General features: G+C 41.7%; 1 protein-coding gene across 2 annotated transcripts in view; it reads left to right on the top strand.

The window, feature by feature from the left end:
• LOC309856285 (conserved oligomeric Golgi complex subunit 2-like) overlaps positions 1-19181 on the top strand; it is a 30933-nt gene extending 11752 nt beyond the window's left edge. The window contains exons 2-5 of one of the 2 annotated variants that reach the window (XM_082717230.1): positions 7881-8042; positions 9183-9245; positions 16834-17013; positions 18674-19181. In XM_082717230.1, coding sequence (XP_082573356.1) covers positions 7881-8042; positions 9183-9245; positions 16834-17013; positions 18674-18775 — 507 coding nt within the window. In that variant the 3' untranslated portion in view covers positions 18776-19181. Of the gene's footprint in view, positions 1-7880; positions 8043-9182; positions 9246-15251; positions 16037-16833; positions 17014-18673 lie in introns of those variants that run through there. The other variant, XM_082717231.1, reaches the window with a different exon arrangement.
• Positions 19182-23461: the final 4280 nt, after the last annotated feature.

Here is a 23461-nt window from a genome sequence, read left to right on the forward strand (position 1 = left end):
TCATGTTAGCTGTGGATTTTTGGAGACATTCTTATCAAGTTGAGGAAGTCCTCCTATTCCTAGTTTCCTGAGGGTTAATAATGAAGAGGTGTGGATTTTGCTAAATGCTTTTTTTCCTCCCTTCATTGATATGATCATGTGATTTTTTTTCTGTTGATATGATGGATCACATTGATTTTCTAATGTTGCATACCTGGAATAAACCCTACATGATCCTGGTGTATAATTTTTTAATATAGTGTTTGCTTTTATTTGCTAATTTTTGTTGAAGATTTTTGTGTCTGTGTTCATGAGATACTAGTTTGTAGTTTCTTTTCTTGTAGTATTGGTTTTGGTGTCAGGGTAATAATGATCTCCTAAAATGATTTAGAAAGTATTCCTTGTAGTTTTACTTTCTGAAAGAGATTTTAGAGAATTGTGTAGTATTCCATAAATGTTTGGTTGAATTTACAGTGATTGGGATTGTTAGCAGTAGCCCTCCCTTCTTTCATCTGATATTAGTAATTTATGTCTTCTACCTTTTTTTCTTTGTTTGCCTGGCTAAGGGTGTATCTGTTTTATTGATGTTTTCAAAGAAACAGACTTGGGGTTTATTGACTAAAAAAAAAAATATTCCTGGTTTTAATTACATTGATTTCTGCTCTAATTTTTATTTTTTTCTACTTCCTTTAGGGTTTTTTTTTATGATTTTATTTGACACAGAGAGAGTCAGTGAGAGAGGGAATACAGGCAGGAGGAATGGGAGAGGGAGAAGCAGCCTCCCTGAGCAGGAAGCTCTGATGCAGGGCTCTGTCCCAGGACCCTAGGACCATGTCCTGAGCCAAAGGCAGATGATTAACCAACTGAACCACCCAGGAGCCCCTCCTTACTTTAGATTTGATATTTGTCGTTGTTGCCTAAAATGGAAGCTTAGATTATTGACTTTAATCTTTTTTTTTTTTCTAATATTTGCATTCAGTACTGTATTTTCCCTTTAAGCAGCATTCCACACATTTTGCTACATTGTATTTTGTTGAGACTGGTCTCCTGTCATTTAGAAGTGTGTCATTTAATCTCCATGTATTTTGGACTTCTTCAGCTATCTTCTGTTACTGATTTTTAATTCCATTGTGGTCTGAGAACATACTTGGTATAATTTTTATTTTTAAAAATTTGTTGTGTTTTGTGGCCCAGAATTATTCTGTCTTGATGAGTGTTCCATATGAGCTTAAGAATGTGTGTTGCACTATTACTGGGCAAAATTGTCTGTGTACGTCTGTTGCACGGTAATTGATGGTGGTGTTGAGTGTGCCATGTCTGGACTGAATGTCCACATCTGTCAGATCCTTGTTGCCCTGCTGCTGGATCAGCCCATTACTGATGGAGAAGTGTTGAAGTCACCAGCTGTGATAATGGAATTGTTTATTTCTCCCTGTGATTAGTGTTACTTTGGATTTTTTTTAATGTATCCTAGCATTTAACTTGTTGATATTTAAGTTGTTTCATTTTTCATCAAAATATAATTCACAAAGCATAATAGTTGCCATTTGAAAGTGTACTCTTCTCTGGTTTTTAGTATATTTACTGTGTATATGGTACATACATCACTTCTGTCTAATTCCAGAATGCTTCCATCACCTGAAAAATAAACCTCTTAGTTCCAATTCTCCCCTCCCCTTATTCCCTGGCAATCATGAATCTACTTTCTGTTTTTATGGATTTGCCTTTTCTGGAACATCTCCTATCAGTGGAATTGTATGACACGTGACCTCTTGTGTCTGGCTTCCTTTAACCTGAGAGTAGAATGTTTTCAGACTTCACTCGTGTTGTAGCATGTAACAGTTTATTCCTTTTTATGGTTGTGTAAGAGGCTCTTCCACATTTTATGTATCCATTCATCAGTTGATGGATGTTGGGTATATACTCATTTGGTTGTTACGAGCAGCGCTGCTGTGCACATTCATGTACAGGTTGTGGCAGGAACATCTGTTGTCAGTTCTGTCGGTGTCATACCCCTAGATGTAGAACTGCTGGGTAATTGTACGTGTGTAACTTCTTGAGGAGCTACCGAGCTGTTTGCTGCCTTAGCCACACTATTTTACATTCTCACCAACAATACAGGAGGGTTCCAGCTTCTCTGCCTTCTTGCCAGCACTTTTCTTCTTTTTTTTTTTCTTTTTCTTTTTCTTATTTTACCACAGTTGTCTTAGTGGGTATGATGTGGCATCTGCATGTGCTTTTGATTCGCATTTCCCCAATGACTAAGGATGTCTAACATCCCGACATGTGCTCTTGACTGTCTGTGTATCATCTTTGGAGAAATGTCTATTCAAAAGTCTTTGGCTTGTTTTTAAATTAGGTTATTTGTCCTTTTGTTGAGTTCTAAGAGTATATTTGCATATTCTGTTTATTAGGTCCTTGTCAGACAAATGATTTGCAGATACTCTCTCCCATTCTGTGGGTTGTCTTTTCACGTTCTCCGTAGTGTCCTTTGACACATGAAAGTTTTTATTTTGATCAAGTTCAGCTTATCTAATATTTCTTATTGCTTTGTGTATCATGTCTAAGAAAGCTTTGCCCGATCCAAAGTCATACAGATTTTCACCTGTTTTCTCTGAGTGTTACAGTTTTTACTCCTACATTTAAATCTTTGATCCATGTTGAGTTATATTTTTGTGTATGTGTGAAGTTGCTCTTCCAAGTTCATCCTTTTGCATGTAGATATTCACTTGTCCCAGTAGTAGGCACTCAAAAAGACTGTTTTTCCCCCCCATTAAATGGTCTTGGCATCCTTGTGAAAAATCAGTTGACCATAAATGTATGGGTTGTAAATACTTTCTTTTTGAATACTTGGGAAATCTACACTATAAAGTAAAACCATTCCTAAAGTAGTAAAACCATTCTTGGTTAAGTGAAATGGGTCTCTATTATGGCACTGTGAGTTTGGGTTTGCTTTTCACAGCAAACGCTGCCTAACCCAGTATTCACAGATGTTCCGAGTTATTTAGTCATGTGTGTTATGCAGCTTTTGTTTATCTGAGAACAAATGCATAAATGGTAAGTTGAGTACTAATATTACCTAATAGCATTTGTTCACTGAGGCTAAGTTATATGATTTATTTATTTATTTAAGATTTTATTTGAGAGTGAGAGAGTGTGGGAGCAGGAGGAAGGGACAGAGGGAGAAGCAGGCTCCTTGCTCAGCAGAGCGCCTGATGTGGAACTCAAACCCAAGAGACTGGGATCATGACCTGAGCCAAAGGCAGAAGCTTAACCAACTGAGCCACATAGGCACCCCAGTTATACAATTTAGAATGCCATCATGAAGTTCAAGAACTTCAACAATGTGTAACTGAGGCAGGGAAAGTGATCGCCCTAAAGGTATACAGTTGGTGAGTAGAATGGCCAGGATTATGAACCGAGACCCCCTCCCGTGATGTACTACATAACTATGATGTAAGGTCTGAGATGGTCTCTGGAGAGAAAGGTCCAGGCTAATTTGGTCACCAGTGTAAGAAGCAGGTGGCTTTCTGTAGATGACTGTGAAATTACGGTTTGGTATGAAGTTCTTCTCTCCGACACTAGCAGGTCAGTCTTTGGTTGATTAACTAAGAAAGTCAGTTTAAACAAGTACTCTTAGGGAATGGTACATACAGTTTTTAGCATTTTATTTGGAAAAAATATATGTACATTTATTCTCCATTAAAACAGTGCCAGGTCTTTTCTCTGGAAACTGCACTGCAGATTAGATTTCTGAGTTATCACAGCACTTGGGTCGCTCAATAGGTTAGGCATCTACCTTCGGTTCAGGTCATGACCTCGGGGTCCTGGGATGGAGTCCCGCATTGGGTTCCCTGTTCAGTAGGGAATCTCCTTCTCCCATTGCCCCTTTCCCTGCTCATACTGTCTGTCTGTGTCTCAAATAAATAAAAAGAATCTTTTTTAAAAAAGCTTTCTATGTTGTCTTTTTTTGCATTCAGTTTCAGAATCCTGTGATCACTCCCTCCCTACCTGGTACGTGGTCATCTCACCCATACCTAACTTAGCAAAAATTTTCTTATTGATTTCTTTGTATCAAATCTTTCCAAAGTAGCTGTGTTAGTTTTCAAAAGAACAGTGATTTTTTTTTTTTTTTTGGCAGTCATATTTTGTTGGTTTACATAGTGTTTAATGAACCTATATAATTACGAAGTAAGTGTAGGTGTCCTTAACTAGTTTGGGAATCATCACATTTGATTCTTGCTGACTAAACAGGTCATGGAGTAGCAGAGTCACAGGGGAAGTAGATAGTAATTTATTGCCTCTAAGCATATAAGCCTACCGGGGTATCACAGTATTGTAAAGGGGAAACACAAGATAGCTAATCCTGTGAGACCAATACTTGGAAATAGGTTAGAAAGATTTGGAACATCTGTTCAATGGGACACTCAGCATGCACATAAAATATTAATAGAAATTATGTGTTTTACGTAAAGACATTCAAGTTATATTTTTTAGAAGGGAAATTTTTTTTAATAGAATGGGTTTTAATTTTTAATTTTTTTTATTCTTTTTTTAAGATTTTATTTATTTATTTGACAGAGAGAGAGAGAGGTCACAAGGAGGCAGAGAGACAGCCAGAGAGAGGGGGAAAAGTAGGCTCCCAGCTGAGCAGAGAGCCTGATTTGAGGCTGAGATATGACCTGAGCCAAAGGCAGAGGCTTAACCCACTGAGCCACCCAGGTGCCCCTAGATGGGAAATAGTTTAGAAGAGCATGAATATTTGTGTGTGTGTGTGTGTGTGTGTGTGTGTACACATATGTGTGTGTACACACATACATAGCGAAGGTCTGGGGTTTCCATTCAAGATGGTGGCATAGGAGGATCTTGAACTCATCTCTTCTATGAAATACACACTGAATCTGTAGCTCCATATGGAAAAATTTCCTGTGGAAAAAACCCTACAACTAGCTGAGTGACTCCTACACATTAGGTGAGTAAGGGAAAAAAACCTATGTTGAAGTAAGAATCAGTCTTGCCATAAACCCCACCCCTGGTACAGCGACCTGGGATTGGGAGGGTACTCACAACCACAGGCTTCTCCCTGAGGAGCAAAGGGTTTGAGTCCCACTTCTGGCACCCCAAATTTCAAGACATACATCTAAGAGACAAGACCCCAAAACATCCAGCTTTGAAAGCCATCAGAGCTTGCACCCATGAGACCCACAAGGCTATAGCAAACTGAGAAAGAGTTCTTAAAGCAGTCCTGCGAGTAGACTGACCCACCCTGGAACTCAGCACAGAAGCAGCAGACTTAAATGCGTTCAGATTTCTGTGAAAGAGGCTCATTTGCTTATCTTAAAGCCCTGAGGGGCAGGCATCTAATTTAACATGGATCTAGGAGCCTAGTAAGGTATTCTCCAAAGATGGAGCTGATGGGTACCCTCTTTGCGCTGTCCCTCTGCCTCGCTTCTGCTTTCTGGTATCTCCTGGAAAGGAGCTTGAATGCTCGTATGATGTCCCGAGGTTTGCAGTTGGTACCCAGGGTATACCTCTAGATCACTTGGCTCTAGCGGCCAGCAAGACTCACACTCATGGTAGTGAGTTTTGCAGTATTTACAGCAACCAAGACTTGGAAATAACTAAAGAGTCCACCAACGGGGTGAATGGATAAAGAAAATGTGTGTGTATACGATGGAATATTACTCAACCATAAAAAGAAGGAATTCTTGCCATTTGCAACAACATGGATGTACCTTGAGGATATTGTGCTGAGTGAAATAAGTCAGACAGAGAAAGAGAAATACTATATGATCTCCCTCACATGTGGAATCTAAAAAACAAAATGAAGTCATAGAGAACAGATTGGTGGTTGCCAGAGGCGAGGTTGTGGAAGAAATAGATGAAGGGGTCCAGTGGTATAAACTTCCAGTTAATAAGATAAGCCCTGGGGATGTAATGTACATCATAGTGACTGTAGTAAATAATACTGTGTATTATTGTATATTTATTTTATTATTTTTTATTAGAAATATGTATTATTAGCCCCAGGGTTACAGGTCTGTGAATTGTCAGGCTTACACACTTCCCAGCACTCACCATAGTACATACCTTCCCCAATGTCCACAACCCCACCACCCTCTCCCTACACCCCTCCCCCCAGCAACCCTCAGTTTGTTTTGTGAGATTAAGTAAGAGTCTCTTATGGTTTGTCTCTCCCAATCCAATCTTTTTTTTTTTAAGATTTTATTTATTTATTGGACAGACAGAGATCACAAGTAGGCAGAGAGGCAGGCAGAGAGAGAGGAGGAAGCAGGCTCCCCGCTGAGCAGAGAGCCGGATGTGGGGCTCGATCCCAGGACCCTGGGATCATGACCTGAGCCGAAGGCAGAGGCTTTAACCCACTGAGCCACCCAGGTGCCCCCCTCCTAATCCAATCTTGTTTCATTTTTTTTCCTTCCCTACCCCCACACCCCCCACTTTGCCTCTCAAATTCCTCATATCAGGGAGATGGTATGATAATTGTCTTTCTCTGATTATTTCACTCAGCATACCCTCTAGCTCCATCCACGTCATTGCACATGGCAAGATTTCATTTCTTTTGATGGCTGCATAGTATATTATATATATATATATATATATATAATATATATATATATTTTTTAAGATTTTATTTATTTATTTGATAGAGATCACAAGTAGGAAGAGAGGCAGGCAGAGAGAGAGAAGGAAACAGGCTCCCTGCTGAGGAGAGAGCCTGATGTGGGGCTCGATCCCAGGACCCTGGAATCATGACCTGAGCCGAAGGCAGAGGGCTTAACTCACTGAGCTACCCAGGTGCCCTATATTATTATATATTTAAAGTTGCTAAAGCTTAAGAGTTCTTAGCACAAGAAAAAAATGTGTATGTTTGGTGATGGATGTTAACTAGTCTTAGGGTGATCATTTTACAACAGATAAAAATATGGAATTTTTATGTTGTACGCCTGAAACTAACATGTGTCCATTATATATCAGTTTCTTTAAAAAGTAATTGATTTTTTATTTTTTAAAAAATTATTTATTTATTTGACAGACAGAGATCACAAGTAGGCAGAGAGGCAGGCAGAGAGAGAGACAGAAGCAGGCTCCCTGCTGAGCAGAAAGCCCAATGCGAGGCTTGAACCCATAACCCTGGGATCATGACCTGAGCTAAAGACAGAGGCCTTAACCCACTGAACCAGCCAGGCACCCCAAAAGTAATTTATATTTTAAAGAGAAAGACTAGGGCACCTGGGTGGCTCAGTCAGTTAAGTGTCTGCCTTCGGTTGAGGTCTTGATTTCAGGGTCTTGGAATGAACCCTGGCATCAGGCTCCCAGCTCAGCAGAGAGCCAGCCGGCTTCTCCCTCTGCCCCTCCTCCCACTTGTTCTCTCCATCTCTCTCTCTCTCAAATAAATAAAATCTTAAAAAAGAAAAAGCAAAGTAAAGAGAAAGACCAAAACAAAGTCTGGAAGGATGTGAATCGCTGTGTTAAATAGTGAAGAAAAATAAACATTAACAGTGCTCAACTGCAGAGCATTAGAGAGTGGGTGATTTTTTTTTTCTCTCTCTTACATAAGTATTTCTTGGTTGGTTGAAAGTTTGACAGTGAACATTTGTTACTTTTAAAATTAAGAACAAAAAGCTGTTTCTATTTTGAGAAGAGCCTCTTTGAAATGTATAATTAAAAGAAATAAAATGCCTGTAGAATTAGGCAACAGGAGAGAATGGTCTTAGTGAGGGGCCCCCTTTCCCATAATCTTAGGAAGTGAGCAGACCCCCTGATGTTCCTGTGTGTGTCCCCCTGCAGTAATACGGCCTCTTATTCTTTCTCTGATCTTATTTTTCTATGTAAAATGTGGTATCAGTGCAATCATTTTTTCTTTCTGGTTTGATTTTCAGGAAGATTTCGACGTCGATCACTTTGTGTCTGACTGTAGGAAGCGTGTCCAGCTGGAGGAACTAAGAGGAGATCTGGAACTCTACTATAAACTTCTTAAAATAGCCATGGTCGAGGTCATCAACAAGGATTATGCAGATTTTGTCAACCTTTCCACAAACTTGGTAAACCTGAAATTCACAAGTCCTACACACACACATGCACACACTTTCTCTCTCCTTCATATTTATTAAAAGGGCAGAGTTTTTAGAAACCTTTCAGTTGATTACCCCACCAACCCCACCAGAAACTTGAAGAAATTACCAATTTCATTAATAAAAGAACTAAACTTTTTGGAATACATTTTTTTGTTTGTTTTAGTTTTTATTTATTTAAGGTTGCTCTAGTTTGATTATGTTTCAAATTCATTAGTCAACAGAGAAAAGTAAAGGATAATAATACCCAAGGGGTTGTTTTATTAGTTGCTAAGTGATTACCCTGAAGTCTTCCTTGATTTAGACTAATTTGTAGGAGCAAATGTCCACCACTCTTACAATGTTTAATTTACTTCCAGGTATATCTGTTAGCCAGAGCTAGGTTGAGGGAACATTGGCCAATATTGATATTTTAAAAGTTTGGTTTTATAAAAATAGAAGGATGATTTGCAGTGAGCTTATCAATTGTTTGTAAAAGCCGTTTAGAAATGTTGAATTTTGTTACTTGGCAGAAAAGTCTCCTTGTTGATGCTTCATTTTGTTTTAAATCTGTTTGTCCAGAGAAGCACAGAAAGTTGCAGCTCCGTGGGAATTTCAAGAAGCATTAAAATTAATGATGCACATTTGCTTTTGGGAAATATACCACTAAGATAAATATCCCAATAGGATTAAAAACCTAGAAAATTTTATTTCTGTTTAATTTCTATTTTTCTCGAGGCTTATAATAATGTTTAAGAGAGACGTAGCCCGTCAGACTTTCACATCAGCTGGCTGAGTATCATCAATTACAGACAGAGAACTGTTCACCTTCTGTGAAAATTTTTCACTTTCATTTAAAATGTCATCTAAAGGCAAATTGTTCTTAAGGAAACTTTCGTTTCTCATGACTTCCCTTATTTTTATAGTTTCATGTATTTCAACAGATTTTTTTCATATCCTATGAACAACATTAATGGCCAAATAACACTTCTGTTGTTTAGCTAGTTATGTAGCAAAATACGGTTGTGCCAAAAAAATAACTTAAATCTGGTACTGCTTTGATCGTTAAATAGATACGTCACTATTACTCCTTATCATGATGTGTTTGTGCCAACCTGGTTTTGCCTTTAGGTTGGCGTGGACAAAGCCCTCAGTCAACTTTCTGTGCCTTTGGGACAGTTACGAGAAGTTCTGGTAAGTCCCCAATTAATGAAAACAGCCTGCTGTGACGCCTGTTGTCCTCCTCGGCTTTTCTCTAAGAATTCTTTTCATCTGTTAGTTTGGTGGAACTGGTGGTTGTATTTTAACGGTTCATGATTATAATATTCACCTTCAGAAGAGTTGTAAATGATTTTGTTTTTGCATATGCCAGAAACCTAAAAACACATGTTCGATTTGAAGAAGACATATTCTCAGAGTAGACAACCTTAAAATGTCAGGGGAGAGGAAGCGTATTTCCAAATTCAACTTATTAATGCCACTTTGGTCATATGTAAGTGGTTTCTAACTTACGAATGACTTGTATTTTAACAGTTTGTAATCTTGTAAATATCCCCCTCCCCCGCCACATAATCTACGTGTGGTTAGGTTCCTGGGCTGATCTACAAAAACTGTGTAATCCCTAATGGAACTGAAGGATAATATAAATAAAATGTAATACTTAATAAATGTTACATTTGCATGTTCTCTCAGAAAAAGCTCTGTTGTGCGAATGGAACTCCCCACCTCTAAGCCATTGGGAATGGGAACTCCACCTGGGTGAACAGTGGAGGGGGAGTTGTGGCATCACTTCTAACAGAAAACTGTGCTGCTCTGTCTCCCCCCCCTACCCCCCCTATCTGTGTCTGGTGCCCTGGCTTCCGGCCTCTGTCCGTTCTGATGCCCTGTCGTAAACTTGTCATAAACGACACCATCCTTCCTTGTGTGTCTCCTCTAGCATGAGTGGCCTCGTGCATCCCTCCCCTAAGACAGTGCCTGCGTCCTAGAGAGAATATAAGGAGAACATAATTTAAGGGAAGACACAATACATGGTTAGAACCAAGAAAAATGCAGAGTAACAGAAATATCAGTGCTGAGAAGCCTAGGGGAGGGGCAGGCAGGAAAGAGTTCGTGAAAGAGGTAAAAATCTTGAGTTGTGCCTTGAGGTAGCCAATACATTCCATGGTTTATGTCTCATTTGAATTTTACAAAATCTTGTTAAAGGTACTTTTCCTTGGAATGGAAGGGATTTTTGTGGTCCGCTGTTGGATTCCACACCAGCCGCTGTGGGACTCTCCCACTGCCTCCTTGGTGTGCCTCTTCCTCCCGGGGCCTCATAGTGGTGTTGTTTCCCAAGCCTAGCCTTCCTTTGGCCTCCCACTCTTCTCTCGAACCCCCTCCCTGGAGGCAGATTTGCTCTACTCACACAGGCTCCCGTCCCGCCTCACCCCCTGCCATCACCATATCCCCTCCCTTTTCCATGGCCTGTCTTTATGGCCACTTTGGTCCTGCTCAGCCACAGGCCAGACCTGCCTTTCTGGTCCCAACTCTGAAGCTGTTTTGTGAGATTCTCAGACCACTGAGGGTTATGACTATATCTGTCTTCATTGTATCCCTGTGGGCTGCCACAATACTGACGTCCAGGAGGTGTTTCATAATGTTGATGGAGTGAATTAATTCACCTTCCTGTGGAACTTTTGTGATATGCCTACTTCATTCTAGTTGTTTCTGTTAACCATTGTTTTGGCCCTAATTCCTAATTATCTCTTTATTCATTAGCTTCTGGACATGTTTCTCCACCTCTGCGCTCTGCCTTTTTCTGGTCTTCTGTTCTTCATTTTTGATTCCTGGTATTTCCATACCCACATTTCATCATCATGCATCAGTGCTTTGACATTCCCTCGTTCTCCAAAACATGCAGAATCTAAAGACCTCATCTCAGTGAAGTTGGCCCTCCATTCCTATTTCTGCTTCTCTCCAGAAGGAAGCCTGCAGTGCACATGGCTGTGTGCCTGTCTGACCCTGCCCCTGAGTGTGTCTGCACTTATATCTGCTCCCCATCCCCTCCCCACCTCGGCTGCTGTGTACACATGGCTTTCAGAGTCCGATTCGAGCCCCGTCGCATTTACAGACTCTCCTGTACTTTGCTTCATATTATCTGTTCTCCATTCTAAGCCCCCTCATCCCCATAACTTTCACTGTATATGTGTCATTCTTCTTCTGGCCATGCGACCCTGCCTTCGTGTCATTATGCCCCCAGATCCTGAGTCCCCTCAACAGTAACTGTGTCTGGTATATCATGTTTGGTTTTTTTTTTTTTTTTTTGTCAATATCTGCATAGTACTGGTGCACAGGTATTAAGTTCTGTGGAATTGAATGAGATGTAGGAACTTGATAATGTGACAAAACAATGTCTGTAATACGTTTTCTTTATTATTCTTTTAAAGAGTCTCAGGTCATCTGTCAGTTAAGGAATTCGGGCAGTAGATGAAAGAATGTGTAAACAAGAGGACATAAGGAAGAAAAAGGTACCCTCCAGTAGATTTCTTATGCTGCATGCCAGTTGAAGCCCTCTCCTCTTGTCTCCGTGAACTTGTCAGCACTATTCAGCTTTTTTTCAAAGCTCTCACGCATGTGCATTTTATGCATTATGTCACGTTATCTACCTGAAATAATAAGACGGAATTTTAGAGGTACCCACACGATCTCAAGATCACCCACTTTTTCCAGAACAAGAAACAGTGATAACTGTTGTCGGTGCAGCGCTTGACAGTTAACGACTGTATAAATTGTCAGCGGCCCTGTAAAGAAAATAGGCCTATACTAGAGACTAGGGGAGAAGTGGGCTTTCCAAAGCAAACTCAGGATTCTGCTGTAGGTTTGTTGTTATTTTCTGATCCTGTGTTCTTTATGTTCTGGTGTTCACTTTAATTTTTTCGATTCCCAGTAATTAGCATGCGGTGTTGGCTTAGTTTCAAGGTGTGTGAGACAGGCAACGGCTCTGTACATCTGAGGGCTCACCCCGGGAGTGTGCCCCTTAGTGCTATCTCCAGTTTCAAGTGTCCCCGATGTCATTCATGATCATAACGATGTAGGGGCACAGCGGGCATTGGGAGTCTGGGCTTCTGACTCTCGCCTGCTGCTCTGTACAATGTTTTCTATGTGTATTATTAGCATATTTGTTAAAATCTCAGTGGGGAGAAAGCCTGTTTGAGGGACCTTCTGTTTAATTCGCCTCTGGATCTCCTCACAGCTTTTGTCCAAAGAATGCTTGTCATGCGCTTCCAGACAAAACAGTAAGCTTTATGAGAGCAGGGTGTATTTCTTGCTTTATTTTCTCGTGTCCCCCTCCTCCCCCATCCCCCATCGGAATGAATGTCGAGCTCCCAGGGGTGTTCAGTAACTATTTATTGAATGGATGACTTTGTATTTTTTTGTTCTTTAAGGATGAGAGTTTTCATAATGTTCCTCAACCTCTTTGATAATATTTGTAGTGTAAAAGGTCTTTAATGATTTGGTGCTTGGGCATATAGGTATATGCACATGTAAACTGAGAGGGTCAGTACGATCGGAAGCCAAAGTTAAAACATGAATAAAGGGCCATAAGAAAACAAATGGAAGGGCGCCTGGTGGCTCAGTTGGTTAAACGTCCGACTCTTGATTTTGGCTCAGGTCATGATCTCAGGGTCATGAGATTGAGCCCCGCATTGAGCTCTGAGCTCAGCAGGATGTCTGCTCGAGATTCTCTCTCTCCCTCTGCCCTTCCCCTGCACACGCACATGCAGTCTCTCTCTCTCTCAAATAAACAAATCTTTTTTAAAAAAATAGGAAAGAAAGGCCCATAGAAAGATTCAGGATGGGGGAAAGAAGAAATAAGAGTATAGAATATGAGAAAGCAAAGTCTAGGTTTTTTTTTTTCTCTATAAACTTGCAATAGAATATGGAAGTACGCTTATTCTAGAACTAAGATTTGTATTCTTTCTTTTTTTTTTAAAGATTTTATTTATTTATTTGACAGAGAGAGAGCACACACAGGCAGAGAGGCAGGCAGAGAGAGAGAGAGAGGAGGAAGCAGGCTCCCTGCTGAGCAGAGAGCCCGATGTGGGACTCGATCCCGGACCCTGAGATCATGACCTGAGCTGAAGGCAGCGGCTAAACACACTGAGCCACCCAGGCGCCCAAGATTTGTATTCTTGATAATTCTGTGTTTCATAGAAATATTCAAAATATAGCATGCCCTATATACTTGAAGTTAACTTTTGGTCTTATATTTTCCTGCATTTAGCATGGGAAATAAAGATGATTAAGAGTAAAGATGGTGACGTTTTTTGTTTGCTTAATTTTTATTTTTATACATGTGTGTGTTGAGGCTTATACAAGTTATTTGATCAGTTGAAAAGATTGAAAAAATCTTAAATTCACAAAGTTCTAAAGAAACCTCTGCACTAGAAGCAAGCAGGTAAGCTTTTTTTTTTTTTAACTAAGTAGCACATAAATTAATACTTCACATCCAGTCTAATTAGGCGGGGACGGCTTAGTTAGAATTCATTTCTGGGGGCGCCTGGGTGGCTCAGTGGGTTAAAGCCTCTGCCTTCAGCTCAGGTCATGATCCCGGGGTTCTGGGATCGAGCCCCGCATCGGGCTCTCTGCTCGGCGGAGAGCCTGCTTCCCTTCCTCTCTCTGCCTGCCTTTCTGCCTACTTGTGATCTCTCTGTCAAATAAATAAATAAAATCTTAAAAAAAAAAAAAGAAAGAATTCATTTCTGAACAAGAAGAAAATTCAGGTTTGTGGCTAGAATGTAGCTCCAGGGGAGTGGAGAGCATGAATTGGTGAAATCTATAACACGTTCCTATAAACCCTTTGGTTATAGACCACAGCTCCAACATGTCATTATGCTTGCAGTGGAAAAGTATATTTGGAATCACCTTCCCTGAGGACTAGCAAAGTCCTGTTGATCTTTAAGGCATACCTACCATTCATCTTGGTTTTTCTCCATCTCATTTTTTTTCCTAGACATGCCCAGAGTATTACCATTGATGTATTTTGCACCAGAATTATATTATTATGAAACAGTGTAGGACACATCCAGTTGAAATTTACAAGCAGGAAAGAAAAAGCTTATGAAATAGGAAAATGATGATGGCTCTCTTTGTTATACTGTGATTGTCTTGTTCCCCTCCTGGTGTGAATTTTCAATCAGCCAGGGTAGATGAGTGACTCAGAAAATGAGTAGTTAGGTCCTGTCAGCACCGTGAGACGCACAGTGGTGCAGTGGGAGTAGCCCGGGCTGGTCCTGCACATACCAGCTGGACTGCCTGCGTCAAGGTCGCCTGGTGCCCTGCGTGCTCTGTTGTGTAAGGCTAACAGTCCCTCCCCTTGCAGGCAGAGTTAGGTTTCTAAATTTTAGGAATTAAGGTTTTAGATTTGGAAGGAACTTGAGAGACCATATGCTCCACATGTCTCATGATGGAGATTAAGAACGGACACATCCCAAAGGAAGCGATTCTCTGGTCCTAGGTGTCTGCCCCCTTTCACATCAAGGCATTCAACTAAGTGGTCAGCCTCCACTGTGCTTGTGTCTCTAGCCCGTAGCACTCGTGCTTCTGCCCCCGTTCGTCCACACTTAGCAGACAGTCTGTACGCGGCCCTTCTGCAGCCCGTGTGTCTCCAGCGGCTCTGCTTCACTGCGGCCCTTGGCAGCGCCTGCAGCCCCTCCAGCCATGTCCACGTTCGGCCCCTGGGGAGCTGGCCCTCCAGTGTTCTTCCCGTCTTTGCTGTTGCTGCTGTGCTCCTCGGATAGAAACACCTCGGTGAGCTCTGTGTCTACAATCCTGTCCCTTTGCAACACTGTCCTTGATAAACAGACATTGTGCGCTTTCTTGCTCAGAATTACCTTGGATAACTTTTTTCTCCAGAATAGCAGCTCTGAGCTCTAGAGTCAGGAAAGCCAGAGCAGCGTCAGTGCATGGTAAATCCATCATACTCTGCCAGGCCCAGAAATGCTGAGATAAGGATAAATAGGAAATGCGCATGGGATCAGTCAGTAGAGGTTGGGATTAGGCTTTGGCGTTGGTCGTGCTGAGCGCTTGCCTTCCCTCCACACCACTTCTGATGCTCTGGGACGGGGCACACCGTGACAGGTCTCCAGACATTTTGGGTTTCCTTACAGTGTGTTTCCTCACTACCTGACTGCCCATTCTCAGCAGGGGCTTTGGGGCCTTTGTTGTGTTTTTTTTTTTTTTCCTTTCACTGTTCGGCTTCCTTTTGAATGGGGTTGACGCTTTCTAATGTGGGGGGCAAGAGGGAAGTGTATCCAGTCCACTTGATGGCAGATGCACTGTGAGTGATTTCTCACCAGCTCCCGGAGCACCGAGCTTGCTCCTTCTGCCGTTGGGTAAATGTAAACTTGGAGTCCGCTGCTCTGAGCAATTTCCCAGGTTGCTGCTAGGTGGTCAGTTTTAGCTGATTGAGGAGACAGCAGTAGTTGGTACTGGGGAGGTACTTGGGAAGGAGAATGAGGCAGGCGGAGAAGAAGAGGGGGATTTGGGTATGAACGGTAGGACAGGGCAAGAGAGAGGAGGGGGTTAGAGAATGGGAGAAGAAGGGCACGAATGGGAGAGCCCGAGGAACGTGGTGGAAACATGCAGTTGTACCCACACTGACCTAAAATAGCTCCATCCCCTTGCCTGGGCCCTGTGGCCCGGGCCAGGCTGTGTCGGTGGCTTCTACGACCTCCCCGCTCCTCACCCCTCGCACCTGGGGCCTGCTGCACAGACAGTTTGTCATGAAAATTGATGGCATGCAGGTGCAGGTGCCTGAGCGCTGTAAGGCATGGGGGGCAGTGGGGGTGGCAGGTTTTAACTTTGGGAATTACACTTCTCTAATTGTCTCTACTAGCCCTCTCTGGACTAGACAGATTTTGGAGAGAATTGCCACAGAATTTAACCAATTACAGTTTCATGCTGTTCAGAGCAAAGGCATGCCTCTTCTGGACAAAGTAAGACCAGTAAGGGTTAGTTTCGATTTTCAATTTGCTGTTTGCAAATTTCCTGGATGATTTTGGTTTGACCTAGCATTGCCCCCTGATAATTGCTACTCTACAGGATTTTGAAGCTAGCTTTGAATTTTTTTTTCAGTGTCTCCTGCTTGGGACCCTGCTTCCATTATGTCACACTAGATAGATTTTGTGTAAAGACACAAGTGTAGTCTCCAAACTATGCAAGTAAAATTAATTCTGAATTTCATGTAACTTGACACATCATATGATGTAGTCAGAGTTCATTTATCCAAAGCCCTTGACTGGGTTTAAATGCACGTTTGTCCGATTTACTCTGTAGCTTAAGAGGCAAATAACTTTTTGTCGTTCAGTAATTGTCTAAACTTAACTTTGATGAAGCCGACTTACTTTCAAAGAAATCATAGGGAGGGGACGCCTCAGTGGCTCAGTCAGTTAAGCCACTGCCTCTGGCCTAGGTCATGATCCCAGGGTCCTGGGATCCAGTCCCACCTTGGGCTCCTTGCTTGTTCTCTTTCTGCCTGTGCCTCCTTGTGTGCTTATGCTCTCTCTCGACAAATAAATAAATAAAAACCTTTAAAAAAGAAAGAAAGAAAGCAATCATGGGGAGAAGAGATTGATTGTTATTCTCTAGGAAATGTTGGGATTTTAATCTTACATATATTCTGGTAGAATTAGAGGCTCGCTTTATATATATAACACATATGTATATAAATTATACACATATATTTGAGCTTTTAGAAACTGTTGTGCCTGGACCTTCTTTCCTGGTCTCTCTGTTCTTGCAGCGTATAGCCCACATTACGGCCATGCTGCAGCAGTCCCTGGGAGGCCTGCTGCTAGAAGGGCTTCAGACTTCCAATGTGGACATCATATGGCACTGCCTCCGGACTTACGCTACAATTGACAAGACACGGGATGCAGAGGCGTTAGTCAGTCAAGTACTGGTGAAACTGTACATGGATGAGGTTTGTGCCCCCATGCACCTCATTCCGCAAACACAGAGCATCTAATCTGGCTTCGTTTCTTGACTGGGTGCGAGAGAGCTCAGGGCTCTTCCTTGAAGATGCTCCTAGTTCCTGCTCTTCTGGTTGTAAGAAAAGGTTGGTCCCGCTTGGTGCCCATCAGCATGCCAGGAATCAGGCATGTGCTCTGGTCTCTTCCAGTGATGCCATAGCTCAGGGATCATCTTAATTTAGTAGGGGTGAGGGACTTGCCTAGGAAGAAGGTATGGATCAGAACATTTTCAGGTCAATTTCCATTTCCCTAAGTTATACGTCAATGAAGTTGCCGAAAAGCATGACCCCACCAAGGCGCCCGTGCCCACTGGAGGAGCTGGAAGACAGCTCTGTGCTCAGGGAAAGTCCGTGAGGGGAGGCGTCTTCGCAGAATTGATGTGGCCTAAGTCTTGAAGACCATGGGGGAGTTTGCCAGGCTAGGAAGGTGGGAGGGAGGGAATATTCAAAGATAAAGGGCTTTTAAGGGCGAGTTAGTGGGGTAGTACCTTAAGTCCAGAACTTGGTTACCCAGTGTTCTTGACCTATGAGGATACAGTTAAATACAGGGAGTCAGTGTATCCTGCCTCTGAGCGGCCAGAGTATGGGCTGCACCGTGTGAGGCCGCCAGCAATCAGCAGCTTCCCATTTAGAGAGCGTCGGTTTCATCTAGTTCAGGCTGATAGAAGTCATGAAGCCAGTCTCAGCGTTTGAGGGCTTTCTTCCAGTCACCTGCCAGTGCGAGTGTTCTTTCTGTCCAGTAAGTATAAAGCTACCCACCATGACTTCAGGATGAAAGGCTTCCAGTTTTAAAACGGGACAGTATCCCAGTGATAGAAGTGAAATTGAAGGATTAATTTCAGTAATCTTCTCAGCTTCATTAGGACTATTAAAAGTAAATGATCTGTCAGTTCTTTGTATGTATCCTATTATAGTTCATAGCTCTCTCTGTGGGGGTGAAAAAGATCACATTATTCTTTGTCACTAAATGAAAATATTTTAGTTATTTAATTTATGCCCTTTTCATTGAACTGAATCTAATATGCTAAATTAGGGAAGTACTTTACGTTTCCGTGTCATTAAATGAACTGTGGCCACGTTTGTATTTTAAGTTTGTATGCTTGTCATTCACCTCCTGCAACTCAGCCTCACCAAAAAAAATAAAATACTAAAGCAAAATAAGATGTGTTTTCTTCCATCACTTTCCATCTCAGCCCTTTCCCTGTTCTGGAGACGGTAGAGGATAAGGCCAGGGTGAAGATGGTACAGAGCTGTTGTCTGCAGATACAGTATTTCGCTTTTAAGCTCAGAAGGGAATCAGATGAGTGTGTGTGATGTTTTAGCTTCAGGCCAGTCTCTGTCCCTCAGCCTCTGTGTCGCCCAGGGTTGGAGCAGTATTCCCAAATCCCGGGACCTAGATTTTCGTGCCGTTGTTACTTACCTGCTGTTTAGAAAGCATACTGAGTGGGGAGGAGGAAGGACGAAGTGCATTTTTAAGGTTTACTCGATTCTTTTCTCTGTAGTGTATAGTTCATACTTCTCTTGTAGGTGCTTTAAAAACAAACAAAAACACAAACAAACAAACAAATAAATAAATAAATAAATAAAAATAAAACGCTCTTCCTTCTGCTAGGTGATTGTAGAGCAGATTGTTGAGTCTCATCCGGACGGCCTGAAGATCATGTATGCTAATAAGCTCCTGGAGTTCGTTCCTCACCACTGCCGCCTTCTTTGAGAGGTCACAGGAGGAGCCATCTCAAGGTGACATAAACTGCTGTGTATGCACCTGAGCTCAGTTTAGTGACCACTTGTCACCTCCTCATGTGCCGCTGATCCCTGGCTGTCCTGTCTGACCCAGGAACGTGTGCTCTTCCCTATTTGTTACCAGTGCTGTGAGGCAGGTGTCGCTTGCCTGGGTTTACAGGGAAAGGGAATGAAGAGTGGGGACGAATCTCAACGGTGACATTTGTGTGACTCCAGAGCCTCTGCTTTTCTCTTGTCTATACTTTCTCCTTAACCAGGTTCAAAATCAGAATTGGTTTCCTTCCATTACTGTGATGTCATCATCGGTCTAGAAATACCAATTCATTTTAATTCAACACGTTTTATACTGGTGGCAATTAAAGTCATGTTCGGTTTTCCCTCCCTCTCTTATTTCATTTCCATGGCTTTCAAGTTCTGTTTCATGAATATCCCATTACCTTCCACCATCTCCGTCATCCCAGTCCAGACCTTTGTCGCCTTTTGTTCGAGGGTAGCGGGCTCTCCCCACCTGGTCTCCCAGCTCCACCTGTCCCTCTTCATTGCAGCCCTCGGCTGTCCCACCTTCCCAGAGCTCTGCAGCCTTCCTGAGTCGCCTGTGGCTTCTCATCGCCCACAGAGGAGCATCCAGTCTTCCTGGCGCAACCTGTGACCCTTGGTGCTTGAGTCCTAGTGGTTCTCCGCTGTAGAACTTTCTACTGTGGAACTTTCCCCCATACCACTATGGTTCCTGGCCAGACAGGAGAGCTTGACCTTCCCTAACACACCTGGTACAGAAGATCCCTGACTTCACCTTGGTTCAGTTTATGGTTTTTTGACTTTTTATAATAGTGCAGAAGTGATATGCATTTAGTTTGGATCTTTTCCCAGGCTGGCGATCTACAGTAGGGTCCTCTTTTGTAATGCTGGGCGGGGGCAGGGAGCACAGCCCCCAGGCAAACCACGTGATCACGAGGGTCAGCAACCAACACACTTGAACCGTCCTGTTCTGGCTTTCAGTGCAGTGTTCAGTAAGTTACATGAGATACCAGACACTTTATTGTGAAATAGGCTTTGTGTTAGAGGATTTTGCCCAACTGTGCAATACTGTAAGTGTTCTCAACACATTTAAGGTTGGCGGGGCTAAGCTCTGATGTTCAGTCGCTTAGGTGTTTTCCATGCATTTTCAACTAAACAGATTTCCAGCTGAACAATGGGTTTATTAGAAGCCAAGGCCGTCATAAGCCGAGGAACATCTGTCTGTACTGTGCGCCTCTGTGTTTTCCTTCATTGCTTCCTGTCTCATATCCCTTTGTCTTTCTGTTGATCTGTCACTCCACATGAAGCTCCAGTCAAATACAACTTCTTTTTTTTTTAGGTTATTTATTTATTTACTTATTAGAGAAAGCATAAGGAGAGGGGGAGGCAAAGAGTAAAGCAGGCTCCCCACTGAGCAGGGAGCCCGATGTGGGACTCGATCCCTGGACCCTGAGATCATGACCTGAGCCACCCAAGCACCCCCAGGCTATGGTTATTTCAATAAAAAGTCCTATTTGTGAATTCTTCATCTAGTGAAGATGAATTAAAATCAGAAAGTCAACTCTGCTACCTTTAAAAACCCAGGAACAGAAAAAAATTCCACAAGCAGATATAACCCTATCCACAATAAATCACTTTCAATCCAGTCCTGAAAACTAATATAGAGTAGGAAGAAAGCATTACAGAAAAATTTTGTTTTTATTAATCAAGCTGGAAAATAACGGGCCTTACACGAATGCCCTTTAGGAAGACAGTTCTTATAGTTTTATGTTGATGGAAACTAACATTACATTCGAAATGCATGTTAAAACCATGACTGTAGACTAACTACCACTTTCAGTCGTCAGAAGATGAAAAATGGTCAAGAGTCACCCAAACTGAATCCTGGTTCCTCCTGGAAAATGTGTTCCTAAATATTTTCCCCCTAAACTACTGTGCTCTTTCTGTATCTTACACAGCAGACACTGCGATGCACAAACACATCCAGAAGGCCGTTGAGGGCTGACAGTCTGCTGGAACAATGAGGAATTCACCCGGGTTTCTGCCTTTCTGCCGGGACCAGAAAGTTCTGGGTAACCCAGGTGACGTGTCATGAGAATACAAGTGTGCCTCACACCGTACGTATCATCTCCTCAGGGTAGACACCAAAATCCATGTTCGTATATGAAAATCCGAGATGCGTACAGAAATGAAGAGTGATTCTGTCATCTTGAAAGAAAAACACACTGTTGCGCTGCCACATGCCTCGTTTCTCCTCGAGTGACTGCAGGAAGTAGCGATTGCAGTCAGAAATCTCAGAAAGAAAAATTAGAGTAAGGGCAACACCTGAAGTTTACTCCTGAAAATACTTGGAGAACGACTGTGACCAATAAACCAGGGCTTAGTTCATGAGACTATGTCAATGAGCTTATACCATCCCATGTCCTCATCCCATGTCACCCTCATGTCTGGGAGATGGAGGGACGTCTTCATCTTCCAGAGCTACTATTAGGGAAAAAGGTGGAGACAATACTGACAGGAGTCCCTACTTCGGCAGGAGAGCCAAAAACACCTTGCCCCTCCATAATCCCAAATGAAAATAAACATCTCGGGGCGCCTGGGTGGGTTAAGCTTCTGCCTTCGGCTCGGGTCATCTCAGGCTCTTGGGATCGAGCCCCACGTCACCAAAGAGCTCAGCGGGGAGCCCACTTCCCTCCTTCTTTCTCTGCCTGCCTCTCTGCCTACTTGTGATCTCTGTCTGTCAAATAAATAAAATAAATAAAATCTTTAAAAAAGAAAAAAAAGAAAAGAAACATCTTATTTTACTAGTGTGCAGCAGTGACTATGCAGGAGAAATTATTATTATATTATTATTAGATGATATTATTATTATAATTATTATTATACTATATTGTTATCCTTTTGAATTTGGACACCTAAAATTTTTAGGCACAAGAGGAGTTCTCTCACTTGCAGGTAATACATTTCCTAGCTGATATTTGTACTAATTTAGGCTACTTCCTTTTAATCTTTTTTTTTTTTTTTAAAGATTCATTTATTTATTTGAGAGAAAGCATGAATTGGTGGGAGGGTGTGGGGAGGAAGCAGAGGAAGAGGGAGAGAATCCCAAGAGCACTCCACGTTCTGAGTGCAGAAGCTGATACTGGACTAATCCTATGATTATGAGATCAAGACCTGAATGAAACCACAAGTGGGATGCTAAACTGACTGTGCCACCCAGGAACTCCTCCTTTTAATCTTTTAATTCAGGAGTAGTTAAAAAGATATCCTAAAAAAAAAAAAAAAATCCTAGAGGGGCGCCTGGCTGGTTCAGGAGATTGAACATGCAACTCTTGATCTTTGGGTTCTAAGTTCAAGCCCCACATTGGGTGTAGAGATTATTCAAAAATTAAATCCTTAAAAACAAAAGAGAGGGAGAGAAATCTCAGAGAACTGGTGTCATTTGGGTCAGCCTCAATCTGAGGTCATAATCAGTGGTTTTAAATGACTGAGCTCTGGAAGAGGGTCAAACCACTTCTTAGTTTCAAGAGGCTGTTGCCTAAGAATGATCCGGTGAATTCATTTGTGGGATGCCAGCCCGATATCCTAACCCCAGAGCCTTTTTTCTCCCATCAAACCAGACATTCTATTAGTTGTTACAATTTTGGTTTTCCATAGACATATTTTTAAAATCAAAGAAGTAGATTTTCCTTTGGAAAGTGTATTTTCTTTCCTTCAGAGATTTACAAAAAGTTCATGCAGTTTATCGAAACACCTGTATTTCCATCCAATTGTGTGTGTAATACACATACACTGTATGCATCCACAGTGTAATATTCTAATCTTATTTCAACACTTGAGCAGTGTTTGGTATGTGTTTGCTGACAAAAGAAAACATTTCATTTTGTCACCATTATGCTAATATTTAAGCCATTTAAGCTAATATTTAAGCCAAAAAGAACACATTTTCTCAATCTTCAGTGATTTTTAGTTTTTTGCTATTAAACTTTACGAAAGAGGCTTATAAACATTTATTGCTACCTTTGTTAAAATTTCCAAAGACCTGGATTATCACATGACTTTAAACATAACCAGAAAAAGTGGTGACTCATAATAGCTTCATACAGTCATTATTTTTATCTCTGAGCACTTCATGCACTAAGGGTGAAGCTTTTCATTAGATATGGTGGAAGCAAATCAGTTTCTTGATATTTTGAATTTAGGTGACCAATTTCCTATCATATTTGTTTTCATCTCATTAATATGTCTATAAAAGAACTAGTACCAGAGGTTAAGTAGAAGTGTCAGCTCTATCATTTTCTTATGGCTGACAGGTGATTGCATTATTGTATTATCTTGTATTCACTGTAAGAAACTTAAGCCACCTGGCTATTCTATGAGGAGTAGTTTGGTGGAAACTAGATGATATTCAGAAATGCAACTACTACTGAAAACAAAGAATGAGCTAGGAAACTAATGAAGATCTCTTACATGTGTGGATTCTTATTCTTTTCTCAAGATAACTTTATATATCATGTGTGATATACAATCCTTTTTTTTTGTTTTTAAAGCCTTCTTTTTTTTGTTTTTAAAGATTTTATTTATTTAATAGAGAGATACACAGTGAGAGAAGGAAGACCAGCAGGAGGAATGGGAGAGGGAG

This window comes from Mustela nivalis, assembly GCF_964662115.1.
Source record: "Mustela nivalis genome assembly, chromosome: X".
NCBI lineage: Eukaryota > Metazoa > Chordata > Mammalia > Carnivora > Mustelidae > Mustela > Mustela nivalis.